Source organism: Pteronotus mesoamericanus, unplaced genomic scaffold (assembly GCF_021234165.1).
Source record: "Pteronotus mesoamericanus isolate MK-2021 breed Mesoamerican mustached bat unplaced genomic scaffold, CSHL_Meso_final contig_20, whole genome shotgun sequence".
Taxonomy (NCBI): Eukaryota; Metazoa; Chordata; class Mammalia; order Chiroptera; family Mormoopidae; genus Pteronotus; species Pteronotus mesoamericanus.
In genome coordinates this window covers 32,705,688-32,724,598 of record NW_026555085.1, presented here as the reverse complement: position 1 = coordinate 32,724,598, position 18,911 = coordinate 32,705,688, and the positions used below count along the sequence as shown (strand labels likewise).

Below are 18,911 nucleotides of genomic sequence, written 5' to 3'. Positions count from 1 at the left end.
AATTTTGTGTATTAATATTGTATCAGTATTAAGCAGACACATTATTTGGGTTTAGTCTTGGTTTCATAGTGTGCCACGTTGTTGCAGGCAGGTAACCTTGGGGAGCCTGGCTTGAGGGGACCTGAAGGAGGTCGGGGGCTCCCGGGAGTGGAAGGCACAAAAGGACCGCCTGGACCCCGAGGCGTGCAGGGAGAACAGGGTGCCACCGGCCTGCCTGGTATCCAGGGCCCTCCGGTGAGTGGTGGGCCGTCTCTGTGGTTTCTCTGGGGAGATTCTGTCTCACAGCACGAGGGGCTGGGGCAGGCTGGCTAGGCCAGACATCCGCTCCTGAGCAGCGTGGGCAAATTGTCCAGTTGTAAGCCCAGCCACCTGGCTCCCTGCCAAGTCTGTCAGTTTACCATTTAACGATGTGTTGTTTATGGTTCCGTGTACAAACTGCCTTTTTTCTTTTCTGCCCCAGGGTAGAGCACCAACAGATCAGCACATTAAGCAGGTTTGCATGAGGGTTGTGCAAGGTAAATAACGGAGTGGATTGATCTTTTTTCTTTTTGGTATGCTTTAAAGGGGGGAGATTTTGAATAATACTAATGTCAATTCTGTTTTATCCAGTTTGTTGCCATCACAATAGTTTATAGCCTCAAAGAAAAAGAAAAGTATTACCTTTCTGGATTAGCCTTTTTTTTCCCCTAAGGGTGTTAATGTGCAAGAAAGCATGCATGCACACACATTTTTTCCTTTGAAACAATTCTCAAATTCTCAAGCGTCTTTCCCTTCCTCAGTGCCCCACCACTTAGCACCCAGCACTGACAGAGCCTCTCTCCGTAGATGATATGAGAAGTAATTGCCAGACTCGTAAGAAGCATTAGACCACTATGGCTACTCATGTACCAAACCGCCTTCATCAAAAATCAGTAACTACTGTTTTACCAAAATGGTGATACATGTTCACATTTGTTAACCTTTATCTAAATTTATCTGTAGACATGGCCGTTGCTGTTTGTCACAGCTGTTTCAAAATTGGTCTAGTTCTGAAACCACACGGAAAATGGAGATGTGCAAATCCTCCTACAATGGAGGAGACCCTGGAACCCCTGGGCCTTCTGACAAATAATTATTTTATTCTGGTTGGAACCACTTCTGGCAGAAATACATACTCTTCTTTGTATGCTCATGTGATGGTCTACTTTGTCTCGTAGACTGGTAGAGTTTTCCAGAGTGCAGCTGTCCCTCTGTATTTGAAAACCAAGTTTCTTCATTGCAGACATTTTATCTTGAAAGGATATTTCAATTTTGAGCATCACATATCTAGAGAATTGTGATTTTATGCTAACTCTTACTTATGTAGGGCAAACTTAGAATACTCACATTGAAACAATTTAAAAATGTTGTTTAGAAATGTGTTTTCAATTCAAATTCTCCATCACACCCTAGAGCTTTAAAATATATCACATTAGAGTATTTTCCTTAGCGTATTTTAATGGGAACACTGTCTTGTTCTCCATAGCCTTAGTGGATGATTGTTAACCTATTTAATGAATTATGAAAAAGCCCATACAGTTATTAATTTTTAAGACAGACTGTGGCCATTCCCAAGGCTATTTTTAATGTTTATTGTCTATTCCAAGCATGAAAAAACTTCTGAAAAGAAGAATTCATAAGAAGTCACGAATTCTCGGAATACGTCAAGTTAATATCTTCAAACTGAAAATGCGAGGCTAGGTGTCTCTCAGATGGTGTCTCAGTACTAATTTTGCACAATGTCCTTGGCTTTTAAAAAGCCCCTGGTCATCCACATCTACCTACTTTAAGAAACTAATTTTCTTCCCATAGTAGGTTCTCAGAGAAGAGGTCAGGATTCAGGCAACACGCTCATTCCTTTGAAACACCTCTCCCCCGACAGCCCTGCAGTTTAAGGTTTTTATCCTCGTCCCTTTGTCCCTGGTCTCAAAAAAGCAGGACCGGATCTATGCAGGGAGACCTGAATCAAACAGCCCCAGTGAGGCTTTCTGGCCGAGAGTCCATGGAAAAATGACCTGACTTTATTCATTTCTCACCACCAATATTGAAGTTCTGGTGACACATTTTTGAAAAGGCACTCATAATACTTCTCTTTTCATTTGTATCACTTCCATGTGTCTGACTTTTCTGGGCTGTTTTGTTTATTATCTTTTAGAGCATCTTGCTGAGATGGCTGCTAGTCTCAAGCGTCCAGACTCGGGAGCTTCCGGCCTCCCTGGGAGGCCTGGACCCCCTGGTGCCCCTGGGCCCCCTGGAGAGAATGGCTTCCCTGGCCAGATGGGACTTCGTGGCCTCCCAGGCATTAAGGGTCCCCCTGGTGCTCTTGGTTTGAGGGGGCCTAAAGGTAAGCCTTTTGCCCAGGTGGAACCAAGGAGCACACACTGTCCTTTCTCAGATTTATCACATGTCTGACCAAGCTCTAGATCCTCTGTGAGATAAGATGTATTTTTCTCTTTTGCCATGGAGATGGTAAAGATTAGAGAGCTGGTATATGGTATTCTCTTGACCTTGCTATATGATAACAGTAGACTAAATACTGGCATTCAGGTCCTTTGATTTTTAGCACCCATCTTTTTCAGTTATACTGTGCCTCAATCATAGTTCAAAAAAAAATTACAGGACCTAATAAAGGTTTATTCAGCAGTGTTTTTTTTTCATAATCTAAAATTATGGTAGAGGTCTTTTAAGATGACAACCAGCTTTAGACTATTTGCATCTGTTACTCCAACTAACAAAATTTGTTAGCAAGAGATGAGAAAAATGACATCTTGAATTGAAGCTACCTTTCCCTCCTTCTAAAAAGTGACATTGGATATTTGGTTTTGATGGATTTCTTTTTCAGCTCTGGAGTACAACCTAACCTTATTCCTTCTTTAACATGTGAGGGAGTATGAGAGAATTTGTCTCTTCCCCTTTTACTGAAAGCATGTTAAATGCTTGCATCCAGTATCTTTCAGAAAAATAGGGCTGCGTGTTAGGTATTAAACAGGACTTGCAGAAGGCCTGGTTGCCTCAGATGCCACTTGCTAGTTGAGTGAGGTAAGTATGTCAGCTCGGGGTGTGGGTGCCCTGGATAATTTACAGGGAGGGCTAAATAAAGTGAGGATTTTCTATACCCTGATGGGTGACTGACAGCTCCCTGGGGAACTTTAGAAAGGTGTGCCATCGAAAACAAGAGGAGGACTTTCATTTTTAAAATTGTGCTGCTCCAGTTAGGATTAAATATTATGGTATGAATGGTCAGAGGGCAAGCAAGTGGCCTTTTTGGATCTATAAATGAATTGCTGATGCATTTGGTTAACTATACCCTCAGCTGAAATAATTTCATTAATTACATTTTTCGGGGCCTGTGCATGTTAATAAAAGAACCCTAATTGGGGCCTCTTGTAAGCCTGACGCAATTTCAAAGCTTTCAGAGGCTGGACAAAATTAAATACAGAGATATCTCAGAGTTCATCTTAAAAAGAGCTCGAAAAAAATTTTCTCTGAGAAAATCACATAGACATTCACCTTTGTCCTGCTTTCAGCTATTAGTTTAGGTACTCCTGCCGTAGGTGCTTTTCCTAAGACCAGTTTCCATTCACTCTGTAAACCATTTCTAAGAACCCCACTGCCTTGGGCGATTGTTGACTTCGTTGGCCCTGTAGTGCCAGAGCCTGGGATGTTTCCTTAGCTATCAGAAGCTCACTTTGGAGCGGTGGGTCTTAACCAGGGGCTGCTGGAGCATCAGCGCCACCAGGGATCTTGTTAAGAATAAAGACTCTCCAGCCCACCCCAGACCCACCCATCGGAACCTCCAGAAGAGGTGCCCAGCAGTCTGTGTTCTGACACAGGCCACATGATTCCGATGCAGCTAAAGACACTTGTTCCATTTTCCTATAGAAATGGGACACCTTGTAGGGACTATAGAAATCACGGCACTGTAGAAATCACAGACCTATTGTCTTGGCTGAAAGGAAGTCTCCGTATCTGGATAGAGCTTAACTCTGTTCATTAGTAACAGGGCTCTCCTGAAATCCCATCTTATTCCTTTAAGAAGTGAAAATGTCCATTGACTTGGTCTGTTAGGAGGGTCTGCTTAAAGCTGTGTTTCCCAGCCTGGGCTGCACACTGAAAACACCTGAGGAGCTTTAAGAATGACTCATGTCTGGGCCCCATTCCCAGAGATTCTGATTTAATTGGTCTGGACATCAGGATTTAAAAATATACCCCCGGTGATTTTAATGTGCAAGCAGGGCGGAGAACCACTGGAAACAAAGATTAAATGTTGGCGAAGCTTTCTGAGCAGCTCTGAATTGTGGCTGTGTTGGGCTGGCTTGACCCTAGCAGGTAAACCTAAAATTGAAGGCAAGAAAGTATATTTCTGTATCTGAAACCTGGAAAATGTCTCCATCACTAAGTCCATTCATCAGGCATAGCTTGATTATATAAAGGATTTCCCCCTAATTTTCCTTCAGTATTTATGGCATAGTCTATAATCCAGAAGTAATACAGTCCTTTTCTTCTTCTTCTTTTTAAAGACTTTCTCTCACCAGCTCCATTTACCCCCTTTTTTCTCACTGGATTCCTTTAAGCAGCATCTTTTTTCATTTTTAAAAAAATCTGGGGTATGTGCAGAAAAAAGTAAGCAGATTTTCTTTATCCATCAGTGCTGACACGCATTTGGAAATGTTTGGAAATGTCTGGGTAACTGGATTTGACCTTTCTTGTCCCACCACATACAGTAACAATAGCATTTAACAGAAAACATGGTCTTTTACTATCCATTGGTTACAGATCGAGTTTCCCCTGAGCATAAATGCTTCACCATTCAAGACATAAATGTTTGACCCATTAGAGAAGAGATGTATTTCATTGTCATCTTGGCTTTTTCCCATGGCTAAAGAATGGATGGTGCAAGTCACTTTGAGACTCTTTTTCAAGAGAAATTGTCACCTAAATAACAAAGAAATAAGTTTCACTAAAGCCTTTTAAAAAAGTTATTTATTTATTTATTTTTAGAGAGAGAGGGGAAGAGAGGAAAAAAGAAAGTGAGACAAACATCAATGTGTGGTTGCCTCTCACACGCCCCCTACTGGGCACCTGGCCTGCAACCCTGGATTCCTAGGCCTGTGCCTTAGCTGGGAATCCAACTGGAGACCCTTTGGTTCACAGGCCAGTGCTCAATTCACTGAGCCACACCACCTAGGGTAGTTTTGCTCAAGCTTTTAACACTTTTGGCTGTGTTTTAATGAAATCACTCTTCTTCTCCTTTAAAATTACTCTGAAAAACACAGTGGGACATTTTTAGTAGTAGCTAATAGAAATAGGCCTCAAATCATACTTAAAACTTAAGTCATTTATATATGTTTTTGTTTTTCATCAACATGTTTTATGCAACATTCCACAAACACGTTAGGGCCACGGCCCACGCACTTTGCGGGTTTTGTGTCTTTATTCAAGCAGAAGTGAGAGACATCTGTCTGGCCTATGTTCACTTTCCTAGTTTTGAGTCAGTCTTTCATGTTATAAATACTATTTTTAAATGTTTATGGTATAGATTAAATTTAGGTTCTTATGAGTAAAGCTGTATATTTTTTCAGATATTTCAGTGTGAGTCAGACAGACATGCCAATATGTCAGAGAAGGCTTGAGAAAGTACAATCGTAACTGTGACTAACACTTTTTAAAACATTAAGCTGCTCCTGGGAAAATGGACCATCAATTATAACTTGCAAATAAATGAAATAAATAGAAACCATGCAGTGATGAGAATTCATTTAGTTTTAGCCATTCTTTTCATCATGAGAAATCATCTACGGCATAAGTTCCTAAACTAATAGCTGAAAGCAGGACAAAGGTGAATGTCTATGTGATTTTCTCAGAGAAAATTTTTCTCCAGTTCTCTGTAAGATGAACTCTGAGTGCGCTCTCTCTCTGTATTTAATTTTGTCAGCCTCTGAAAGCTTTGAAATTGTGCCAGGCTTATAAGAGGCCCCAATTAGGGCTCATTTATTAAAAACTGCATATTTTCCTTCATACCTCATCTAAGCTGATTCTGTAAGTTCTTTATATGTATTTTCTGACACAGTAGGCTAACAAAGGTGGCCCTTTAGCTCTTTGAGCCACTTGTCAAACATCTCAAAAGAAGGCATGATCAGGGGCTGAGAAGCAGATTAACCCTGGTGACAAACAGAACCAGGCTGTGGAGCAGCAGTCTGCAGGGCAAGCGGTTTCGGATTCACCCGAAATTTATTTTTCTATGACCAATACCAAAATACAGCATCAGAACTAAGATAACAGTCTTCTCTCCAGCAAGCAACATTTTAGAGTTGTCATGGTTTCACGCTGGAATGTGTTTAACTTCCACTATCTGTGTGAAAGCTGCATTTTAATTTATAGTCTTCATCTCATATGTATAAGAAATATGGCACATTTAAAGATTCTCTTCTCGTTGCCAGTCTCTAGAATTCAGTGATATGACATTAAAATTGCCAAGTTAACAAGAATGCTTCAGCTGTTAGTTTTAAAAATGCCAGTTGTCATATCTTCCTAATACAATAAGGTTATGTTGATGATGAGCGTGAAAAAAACTAGCTTATGCGAACGTGAGTTCATCCTGAGCTCTATAAATACCTTACGTGGTATTTATATAAATTTGAATTGTTTTGAGATGTAACTGATTCGCCATAAATATTCACACAAGGACATTCACAGTTAAAATCTAAGTATGAGAACTCTTTGCTGTATCAATGGTTGTACAGATACCCTTCCTATTTTTGCCATGGACGTGTCTTTGCTTTTTAAATTATAACAAAGACTCAGTATTGAATGAGGTTGGGCTGATACAGATATATGGGAAAGATGATTTTGCATGGAATTTGTTACAAAATACGATTGCATTTTCTAAAAGTGTAGAAAATAATATAATACTATATTAATGAGATAGTGGAGTAATGCCTTGTACTGGGAGCAGGAGAAGTCACTCAGGACCAGTTAGCTAAGGTATTAGAGCGCTTGGTTAATGAGGCCAAGTTTCTGGGTTCAGCCTCTGCGGGGGCCAGGATAATTAATGCCGTTTTGTTCAGTGGCGGCTGATGCCCTAAATTTAATCAAATGTCCTGCAAATACGCATGGTTGGTTGCAACCAAAAGCATATTCGCTGTAAATAATGAGTCCACAGTAAAATGTAGACACTTCTGAGAGCACACTTTAAATTTTAGAAATTCATTAATTTATTTTTGGTAATACTAAATTTACATTATTCAAGACTTTAAAACATATAAAAAGATATTCAGTAAAGAGTTTCTCTACCACCTGTGTCTCCCATTTGCTGAGTTTCCTTTATTCTTCCCATTAGGTCACCATTATTGCTAATTTCTTACACATCCTTACTAATGGTGATTTGCAAGGATCAATGAACACAGCATATTTTTCCTGGATTCTTTAAAAAACAAATCATATTGTCCCATAGTAAGTGATCTGGACCTTGTGTTTTTCATTTAACAATGTCTTGGAGATCATTTCAAAGAGCTTCTTCATTCTTCTTCACAGCTGCATAGTATTCCATTCTATGGAAGCTCCATAGTGTATTTAACCTTTTAATAAACGTTTAGATTATTTTCAATCTGCTATTTAAATAAGGCTGCAATGAACACCACTGCATGTGCTTCATTTTTGTGCAAATATCAACATAAGCTTTATATCTTATGGTAAATTCCTAGAAGTGGAATTACTGAGTAAAATGGTACTTCCATTTGTAATTTTTTAAAAGATTTTAATTATTTATTTTTAGAGAGAGGTGAAGGGAGGGAGAAAGAGAAGGAGAGAAACATCACTGTGTGGTTGCCTCACGTGCCCCCCTCACGGGGGACCTGGCCTGCAACCCAGGCATGTGCCCTGACTGGGAATCAAACTGGCAACCCTTTGGTTCACAGGCTGGTGCTCAGTCCACTGAGCCACACCAGCCAGGACTTCCATTTTTAATTTTGATAGCTATTGCCAAATTACCCTCCAAGAGACTCTACCGATTTATTCTCTTATCAGCAGTGTGTTAATGGTGCATTTTCCCACAGATTTGCTAACATATGCTTCATTAAACTTTGGAATTTTTGCTGATCATATGTGTTAAAATAGCATCCTTGTTATTCTAAGTTTACATAAATTCTGTTATGAGAGTGAAGTCAGGGAATTTTTTAATTTAGTTAAGAGCCATTTTTTATTTTCTTTCACTGACTTTCCTGCTCATGTATTCCACTTATTTTTTATTGTGTTGTTGGCCTTTTAGTATTGATTTCAGGAACTCCTCATATTAGAGTTATAACTCTTCATATCATAATAGAAAGGCCAGCTTGAATCTGAGGTTTTAAAATAATTCTCCCTTGTTTTCTTCTGGTTCTTAAATTACATTTAAAATATTTGATACATTTGCAATTTATCCTGGATTGTGGTGTGAGGAATAAACCTAACATTTTTTGTTTCAAGTAGGCTACTCACTTTTGCAATACAATTTATTGAATTATTTAACTTTTTCCCACTTTAAGATGCCACTTTAATTACAAACCAAATTCCTATATGTATTCGGGCCTCTTTTTAGACTTTCTATTCTGTTTTACTGGTTTGTCTACTCATGTACCAGTTCCATAATGTTTTAATGGTTGAATATTTGGTAGGTTTAATTCCCTTCAAGTTGCTTTTCTTTTTTGAGTTCTTATGGCTATTCTAGTTTATGTCTTTTCTTTTTCTTATGTCTTGATTTTAGAGGGAGAGGAAGGGAGAGAGAATGAGAAAGAAATATTGATTTGTGGTTCCACTTATTATGCGTTCATTGGTTGCATAATATATGGTCCCTGATGAGGAATAGAACCTGCAACCTTGGCACATCGGAATGATGCTCTAACCAACTGAGCTACCCCACCAGGGCTGTGTTTTCCTACACAAACTTCAGAATCACCTTTCTGGTTAAAAAAATCTATATTTTTATTGGGATCATGATGAAAATTAAGCTTAGGGAGAACTGACAGCTTTTTATGATGATGTCATTGTGTAGGAGGACATTTTTCTGGTCTTTTTGTATCTTTTAGAAATGTTTAGTTTTTTTCATGTTGGATATGCATATTTCTGATTAAACTTATTCCTTGTATTTACTATTTTAATTGCTATTATAAGTGGTATCATTTTTTACTACCCATTACTGGTTGTTTGTATATATGAAAATCATTGATTTCTGTATATTCATTTTGTATCTTGCTACTTTATTGGAGTATCTTATTGTTTATAGCATTTTGAATTGATTTTTTAGTGTTTTAGATATATACTCATATCACTTGAAAACAGATGGTTTTAACTCCTCAAACCAAATGATAAATAATAATGATAAAATGGGCATCTTTATAATGACTGTAGTGGAACTGCTTATTGTGTTTCCAGTTAAGCATCATGCTAGCTTTCAGGTGGAGAGAGTATGTGTTTTCATGTTAAGGAGGTAGCCATTGATTTTTATTTCATTGACTATTGCTTCAGGAATGTGTTCAATTTTTTCAATGTCTTTTCAGCATCCATGAATACGATTATTCGATTTTCTCCCTTAGATCTATTATTACAATTAACTTGATTTTTACCTGGCCACAGTCTAGTTTGTGACAATTTTATGACCCTTTGGTTTCAGAATTTGGGCTTTGCTTGAAGTTTAGGATTACAGGACTTTATATTTATAGATATATAGAAAAATATAACCTTTCTCTAATCAAATGCAGGTGACTTGGGAGAAAAGGGAGAACGTGGCCCTCCAGGAAGGGGTCCCAAGGGTTTGCCCGGAGCTACAGGTCTCCCAGGTAAGAGAGTTGCATGGCAGGATGAGGCTGAGTGATTAGTAGTGAATGGGTAGTTTGAAGAGGACAATATTTTAAAGGATTGCACTTCAATCATTTGAGTATAGCAAGAGATACTCCAGAATGACTGGCATCAGTTCTTCCAGACCAACTTTAAGGAAGAGTTAAATGTTCTCTAAATCATATCTGCATTCTTTGTGAGAAAATATGTCAGGACTTGAAATATTAATTATTTAAATAGATGCTATATAAAATTGATGGTCTAGCCACATGTGCTTGGTATGAAATTCTGAAGGAATGGGGACCTCTCCACTTCAAGGCCAGTTGATAGTTTCCTGTCTTTTTTTTTTTTAATTTAACTAAAAAGTCAGAGCAATAGAAAAATTCATCCAAATTTGCAAACTATTCATGTTGCATAGAGAGTAACTGAAATTTTAGTTTAAAAGCTCCTGTTTCAAACATCTTGACCCTCCAAAAACTCATATCCAAATAAGTAAATAAACCTGAACATTCCTACTCATTGACACAAAGAGCCACAGACAAGCCACACATCACGGCTGTGTCAACTGAGGCGACATAGCAGGCTCCGTGTGAGAGCCCGGATTCTCTCACTGGGCATCTGTTCTCCCTTTACACATTGGTTACCCTTTCCCCCAGAGACCGGGCTGAAACACATTCATCTACTGGGAAATAACCTACAAACCCAGCCAGAGAAACAGCACAGCAGGATCCAAAGCCAGTTGGTTTAAGAGCGTGAATGACGTGCTGTCTTGCTGCAACCTTCTCTATCGCTGCCCAGGAAGGCTCCCAAACCTCTGGAGCTGAGGAGAGTCCAGGCAAAAGGAGATGTGCAGGAAAAGGGTGGCACATGCTTCCACAATGGATTGAAAAATTTGTTTTAGGGAAATTTAGAAAAAGTAATAATCATTTTTTAATTCTGCCACAGGCTTACATATTCAATCATGGCTATAATTACAGCCCCAAACATCGTTGCTTTCTAATTATACATTTCATTGCTCCTGGGGATTCCGTTCTCATTGAAATACATTTAAAAAATATGAACATGTTTGGAGATAGCTCCAACACTGCCTTTCTAAACTGTGGGTCTGTTAAGAGGTTTTCACAAATTGATACATTTTTATGACTGGAAAAAGAAAGAATCTGGTTGGCACTAAGTAGGACAAAGAGAAGATTCTTTGATAGATGTTTAGAGAAAAAGAATGGAAATAGAACTTACTGAGTGCTTTTTTCCTTTATCAATGGTAGCAACTAGAGGTTTTAAAGCTGATAAAATACCATCATTACAATTTACTTATTTATATATTGAACATAAAGGAAGGATAACCTTATAATTTCCCCTCCCATTTTGTTGACAAATCACCTATCAGTTCTTGGACAAGCGACTTGCACTGTTGGCAAGATTTCCCTCTAACAAAAATATGTTATCGTTTCTGGTGACTCTTTCAAAAAGTCTGTTGATAAACAACATTTTAAAAATGGGAAGACACTGAGGAAGACTAACTCTGTATGTGTAGTGTCTCAGGCTGCCACTAGGGGCGGCATGATTCCCCACCCGCAGTAACCCACTGGAGTCCCTGAGTCTGATTGGTAGGGGATTTACAAGCTCCTGGGCCATTGCTCTGCCAAAACTGGGCTCTGCTGATTTGCATTTTGGTACATAAAACATCCATGCAGGGCAAAATGTAAGGTGGTACAAGCTCATCATTGACAGCTCTACCTGGTTGCCATCTTGTTTCCTTTATGAAAAAAATTAAATTTGTTACAGCTGGTCTTGGATTTAATATTTAAATTTGATTGGTTAAAAAAAAAGTTACGGGCTCCCTTTTTCAGGACTCCCAAGACCTGTCCCTCTCCTTTCTGCCTTTGCCAGTCCTTGCCCCTCCCTTCATAGTACCACTCTGAAATCTGGCCCTTTGTTTCTTTTCCCTTGTGCTTTTGTTACATTTTCATTGAAAGGATATTTGACATTAAAAAAAAATTAAAGCTAACTTTCAAAAGCATGCAGTTTTCTAGCTTTCAAAAGCACACACACAAAGGGGCTATATTTATCACACTCTGAAGCCCAGGCCCAGGGCTTTGGATTTTAGGTCAGCTCACATTCTCTTGTCTGTGCATAAATATGCACACTGCTAATTCCCGAAGCCATTATGGTCCCAAATGGGGTATTTTGTGTCAATCTTCTTCTAGAGCTAGAATGCTGAGTGTGGGCGCCACAAGTCAGGCATCCTGGGTTCAAATCTTGCCTCTGTCACTAACTTAATGACATTGGGCAAGTTACTTAATTGCACTGTGCCCCATTTTCTCCATTTATAAGATAGTGTATTTGTGATAGCATAATTCTGAGTAATCCATCCCTGTAAAGTGATTAGGATAGTTTCTGGCCATAGTAAGTGCTCAAGAAATGTTGGTTATTATTACTACCGTTAATATGAGAAATCCACTTTTGCTTTTGGAGGCAGATGAAGGAGAGCTGGGCACAGCTGGACCCTAGTCAAGCCCCCTCAGCCTTTTGCTCCTGTGCTGGATTAGCAGCAATCAGCTGCTCTTCTCTCAGTCAGCTCCACCCCTGACGGCTCAGAATTGCCCTCCCCCCAAACCTCCAACTCCAAATCATGAATACAAAGTAGTGACTGGCAGTGAATTATTTAACTAATTAATTGACTACTGAGAGGCTGGGCCATTTTAAATTTTCCTGGTGGAGCTTGGAATGTGATTAGGAATGTGACTTTCGGTCTGTCACAAACATAATTGTAATAGGACTTTAGGACCCAGGGGAACCTTCAATGTTTATGCAGGAACTCTCTGGAACCTTCTAGATAAATACTATCTTACCTAAAGGAAACAAGCCTGCGGAACAAGGTATTGTACAACTTCCTCTGTTGTCTCATCCGTTGGCTTTGGGACTCAAATCCTTCTGAATGGAATAAAGATCATTTGATCATTCTTTTTGCTGACATATCTGATACATTTGAAAAAATGTAACCAAGACCTTCATTATCTATCAGTTATCAGGATTCCTTTATTCTTTCTGGACAGTTTTAGTTCTCTTCTCCCCTTCACATCTGTCACTTTGTTCCGGGTTAGGTGTTACAAGGCCCTCTGGGGTTGTGTTCCTACAATTGCCTAGCATGGACCCTAGAGTATTATTACATCAGCTCTCTTTTGGCTGTAGTGCTGTTGTTTGAAAAGCACAGATATACCATCTAGTTTGTTTCTCCTCACAGTCAGGAGTAGACAGGGCGGAGATGTAAGAAGTCTGGGCTCTGGAACTAGCCTGCCTGGACGTGTGCATTGTTCCCTCTTATTTTCAGCTACTCTTCCTCTTAGTGCTTCAGGTTCTCCTCTGCAGAATGGAAATGACAACTGCATCTACCTTAGGGAGTTAGTTAGGAGGATCTATGTATATGTTAATACATATAAAGCACTTATAATAATGCCTGGCATATGGCAAACATTCTGCAAATTTAGCTGTTTTTATTATTGTTATTTCTCTTTTCATATTTGAGGAAATAGATTGTTACAAAGGTCACCTGTCCTGACAAAGTTCTCTCAAGTAATAAGTGATAAAGGCAGATATTTATGCTTTCCACATCCAGTTTCATTATATAGACAAAATCATGGCCTGGCTGTCCCCTAACCACCAAGTGTCTTAATTCCCTTTCTGCCTCTTTCATAGTGCCTGTGGATCACATTAGAGACCCGTGGGACTTTAGAGCCTCCTCAGCCTCTGGCCCCACCTCCGGTGCCCTTACCGAGGCCGATAGTGGTATTACTTGATTGGGTCATCTCATGAAGAGTAACTGTCTATGCCTGATGACACTGAACTTTGTGATGAGTTCCTTGGCACTCTGAGGATTTTAAAGAAAAATATTTAATAATGGGTCTTGACCTCCTTCGTGTGCATTCAAACTCATGAGAGAAAGGAGTTAAATGAGGAATCGTGTATATGTGGCAGGATTGTGACTTGGGAGCAGAGGCGCTTTTTCCTTCCTGGACGGGGAGGGAGAGCCGGCTCTGTGCTGGTCCGCCAGGTGAATGGGCTATTCAGGACGCCCGTGCAGAATGTGCATATAGGTGAGCTTGATTGTGACTATTGAGTAGAAAAACCACCCAGAACAAAGGGCACACTCAGTTTATCTGTAAGCTTGGCAGTGGCTATTCATCCTATTTCCATTGCTGCAGCTACTTTATTTAGTTGTGATGATCTTATGTAAACAAACCACTTTACACCAATTTCTGAAACATATGTGCTTTGTCTAACACATATGTTTGCTCAGCATGCTCAGCATCCTCGTAAGCTCAGCATGAGGTGAAAAATATAAGAACGTTCCTGGCATGCACAAAAATTTCACATAACCAGTGGATTAATATCAAATACCCTACGTAATATGTAAAATTATTTTCAGGATTTTTCTCCTTTTTTCTATTTCTGTTAAAGTCTTCAAACTGTCTCTTTCATTCTTTAGTTCGTATTAGATCCTTCAGAACGTTCTGGCGGGGTTTGGCCTCCACCGATGTAACTTGACTGCCCTCTGGTGTTTGCACAGATAATGACATACACATTCAGTTTTAAAAATCCTGAATGTTTTGGCCATTTTTATACTGGGTCCGGCAGAAGTAACTCCTACTTGACTGTGGTTGGTAGAGTAATAATATGGGTGTAATAATTTATAGTTTTAATTAGAAAATTCCACCAAAAATGTCATATTGTGTGCTTGAGTGTAATATTGTTATGGTATAGAATTACATGGCTTATGATTTTGTAATAAAAAAGCGGTGTTATTTGTGCCAGACCCTGTAGGTCCTTGACATTTCAGAACGCTCTGTAGTCAGTAGGCAGTTGGTGTAGGTGACACACACGTCAGGCAAGCAAAGCAGAGTGAGCACACTTCAGATTTGTACTTTCTCCTTCAGGCTTGAAGAGTAGCATATAAAGATTTGTTGATACAGCCGCTGGATTTCTTGAATGACTTGGACTGTGACATGGCTTTGCTCCTGAATTAGGTTCTCCCACAGTAACTGTAGAGCACCTCTGAGAGTAAATGCCCAGCGTCAGGGCTCACCAGAAACCGGCAATCTGTTCTGTGGAGGCTGTTTCCCTGCCCTCCACCCCCCAACCCCGGCCATTTCTACAGGGCAAAATCTCAGAAAAATACCCTTAGTTATGATAAGCAGAGGTCTGAAGAATTAATACTGACTCCTAGCTATGGTGCCTCTTTCTACTTTCAGGCCCAATGAATTAAGGAAAAAACACCACACACACACACACACCCTCCCCCCCCCACACACGCCCTCCCCCGCCACTTCAGCAGAGTTACCAAACCAAGAGGTGTGGAAACACAGGCCAGGGTAGTGGCGAAGGGCCCTTGTTCCTAACTCCAGCCCCTTCTAACTCTAGCTATATGAGCTATGGACAGTTGTTTAACCTTCGTCACTGTCAGGTTGCACGTGACGAAATGGGTCACTAATGAGCACAGTGAATGGCGAAGGGTAAGGGGACAGTGCTTTATGTGCTGGTGATGATGATGAGGATGATGACTCATCACCCAACGTTCTAAGGGGTAAATTGCTCTCTTTGCCAGAGCGTGAATTGGGCTGGGTAAGCATTTTGTAAGATAAATCAAGATTAGACAGGATGGCTTTGTCAACCCCTTCCTCAAAGGATAAGCAGGAATCTGAAATGAGCTGAAATGGGGAGTTAAACATGAAAGCTTTCCTTCTGCTTTTTAATAGCCTGTGTATTAGAGAATTAATTTCCTTATTTGAAGGTTTTAAGCAGGAGGCTGGCTCTAGAAATGTTAAATAAAAATTTGAGTTAATTGCTCACATTTTAAATTGACAGATAATTCTTTAAAAACTCAGCTTCCTAGCTTCTTTTGAAAGTTACCAGAGGCTCGGGCAGCACCGGCCCAGGCCCCCTCCTGGCAGCTGCTAGCCGGCCAGAGCCAGCGCATCCCCATCCCGGTCCTCTGTGGGCTCGCTCCTCCCACTGCCCCCAGAGCTGAGGTGGAGTCTCATCACCACTCCAATTGTCATTAGACTTGTACTGTCGGTTTTCTTCCAGTAAAGACAACGGTGAGTTTCTTAACACAGGGCCATTTCTTTATGACCGTGGGAGTCAGAAAATTTGTTGTGTAAAGGAACATGCTGTTTGGCTTTAAGACCTTGTGGTTTCTGTTTCAGCTACTCAGCTCTATTGTCGTGCAAAAGCCGATAAACAATGTGTAAACTAACGGCCCTGGCTGCGCTGCTATTAGATTATTTACAAAGAGAGGAATTGGCCCTAGGGCTGCCTTTTGCCCCTCCCAACCTGCATACAGGCCTTGTTCCTGTGGTCATTTGTTTTGCAACCTTTCCTTTGGGCATTTTCTCCTAATAGTGGTTGATCTTAGGGTAGACCTGGTATTACTACCAATAAGGTGCATGAAAATCACCTTTTATATGCATTTTTGTCTGGCCTATACCCTTAACTTTTAAAAAAATCACATCTAGGTGCTCTCAGCATGAGGAGATCTGAATAGGCTCTGCTAAAGGCACTGGCTGCTAAAGCCGTACTCATGGGTGCTCTGGGAGAGAGAGGAACTTTCTCAGGGGCCTCATCTTTCACAGAAAACACACTCACTGGCTTCATCACAACTTAATACAGTCAAATGGAAGCTTGTGAAGTAAATGAGGGGAAACTATTTAAATCCCTACTCACCTACTGCCTTGAGATGGACATTGTCAAAGATAATTATTCTCATATTATTAATGTTTTGTCCTATAACATGGTTTTATATGGATCTACTTTGTAAGCCTCTAGGGAGAACAGGATGTCATATAAAATAGGATCCCTAACCTACTTTGCTTCTAAAAGTATATGAGGTATGTATAATAAGATCATGCAATAAGACCAGACCACTATAATAAGACCAGCAAGAGATACATGTAATATGACCACTAAAATAGAATAGGAAAATTAACCACCATTGAGAAGGAAGGAAAGTCAACCTAAGTATATGAGTCATTGACATGTAGATTTGGCTTTAGCCTTTCTGGCTGAATGGCCAAATTAGGATGGCTGAGATGGGAGGAGAGTCTCTGCTGAACTATACAATCTTCACCCACACAAGTTGTCTTACACTGGTTCCTTCTTGCCACCTTTGCAATAGTAGTATGAAAACGCTGCTGGTGTGATGGGGGAAATGTTCAGCAGAAATCCCTCTTTGTTATGGGTACCTCACTGGGGGAACCAAACAACCTTGAACATGGTAAAAAGAAGATGTATCCTGGAGGAACTGAGACTTAGAGTACATTGCACAGTCTTCTAGAGATATCAATCAATAATATCTTCATAATTATAATAATAGTTCCCATTTATCAGATGCTTTCAGGCATAGAATTTAATTATAAGAAAGGCATTATCCCATAAGAAAGTGAGAAATTAGTGACTTACTAATGTCACCCTATCCATAAACAGCAGCGTTAGGCTGAGAGCCCTCTGTCTGTCTCCAAACTCCCTTCTAACCACTGAACATACTTATCCCTGTCCGGATATTGATCACCTATTAGAAATAAGGGATGCTGCTACTGAAGTGCTGTTCAAAAGAGATATAACGGAGCCACAAATGCCATTTGTGTGTGTGTGTAATTTTTAACGTTAGTAATTAAGTCAGATGGAAAAAGTATGTGGGATATAAAACTGAAAGAAACAAAAACTCATAGACATAGACAAAACTATGGTGATTACCAGAGGGAAGGGGGGTGGGGATTGTGAGGAATAAAGCGGGGCGAGTATATGGTGACGGAAGGAGATTTGACTTTAGGTGGTAAACACCGTGCAATATACAGATCATGTATTACAGAATTATACACTTGAAACCTATATAATTTTATTAACCAATGTTGCCCCAATAAATTCAATAAAATTAAAAAACGCTGTTGGGATTATTAAAAAAAAAATAAATCTTCAAGTAGCCACATTAAGAAAGTCAAAAGAATCAGGGGTAATTAATTTTATTAATATAGTTTATTTAAACCATGCTCTTCAAAATACCATATCATCATATAATAAATACAAACATTTTTAATGAAATGTTTTACATTTGTTTATATTAAGTCTTCATAGTCCAGGTGAGATTTATGCCTATAGTTTATCTCCTTTTGACTTTGCCACATTTCAGTGCCCAGTAGACCTAAGTGGCTAGAGGCTACCATATTAGACAGCACACCTCTACAGGTGGAAAGGTGGATTAGAGACACCAAGGTTTTTCACTTTTAATTTCTAAGAAAACCAAGTTCTCTGAAGGAATTTTATCATTTTCTTCATCGTCGTCGTCATCATCATCATCACCATCATCATCCATCATTTCCAAAAGCTCCTATGTTCACACAGTGCTGTCTGTAGGGTGTAGTGTCTTCTGCCATTTTGCAGCCTTGAGTGTTCTGCTCATACTGCAATTTTTGGTGTGTTTCAGGTGATCCAGGTGCTGCCAGCTATGGGAGGAACGGCCGGGATGGCGAGCGAGGCCCTCCTGGGGTGGCAGGAATTCCTGGGGTGCCGGGCCCCCCGGGCCCTCCTGGTCCTCCTGGTTTCTGCGAGCCAGCCTCCTGCACCGTGCAAGCGGGCCAGCGAGCCTTTAGCAAAGGGCCAGATCCGTGAAAAGCTTAGGGCTGTGTGGCTGGCTGCCTAAACCACCCGGCACAGGAGCTGGAGGAGACCTACCACCGACGCTGGGGCAAGTGATGACAGTGTATTACCTTCAACATTATTGCAGCGGTCCTACTTGACAATCTGATTTAGAACAATGGTGCTATTCCGTAAATCCTCTTTCCTTTCCTTTGGAGGGGAGACAGCAGACTCATTGGTACAAACAAACGAACAAAAGCTCCCTTTAAAAAAATTTATAATCCTGTTCCCAGGATCTTAAACTTTAGTGTGCTATACATAGGTGATATATTGCGGGCCACTGTGCCAATAAACAAAAACAACTGTTTGGTTTACCTCAGTTGCAGTAGTTATTTTCATTTTTATTGAGAGGTTCTCAGATTATTGTTCGGCTATGCAGAGGATTACAGACTAGT

General features: G+C 40.1%; 1 protein-coding gene across 1 annotated transcript in view; it reads left to right on the top strand.

Moving 5' to 3' along the window:
- The window catches only part of COL9A1 (collagen type IX alpha 1 chain), an 84,163-nt gene extending 65,558 nt beyond the window's left edge, over positions 1 to 18,605 (top strand). Inside the window, exons 33-37 of the mRNA XM_054569554.1 lie at positions 88 to 234; positions 461 to 515; positions 2,174 to 2,362; positions 9,753 to 9,830; positions 18,305 to 18,605. Of these exons, the coding sequence (XP_054425529.1) occupies positions 88 to 234; positions 461 to 515; positions 2,174 to 2,362; positions 9,753 to 9,830; positions 18,305 to 18,489 (654 nt within the window). The 3' untranslated portion in view covers positions 18,490 to 18,605. The remainder of the gene's footprint in view (positions 1 to 87; positions 235 to 460; positions 516 to 2,173; positions 2,363 to 9,752; positions 9,831 to 18,304) is intronic.
- The last annotated feature ends 306 nt before the right edge of the window (positions 18,606 to 18,911 follow it).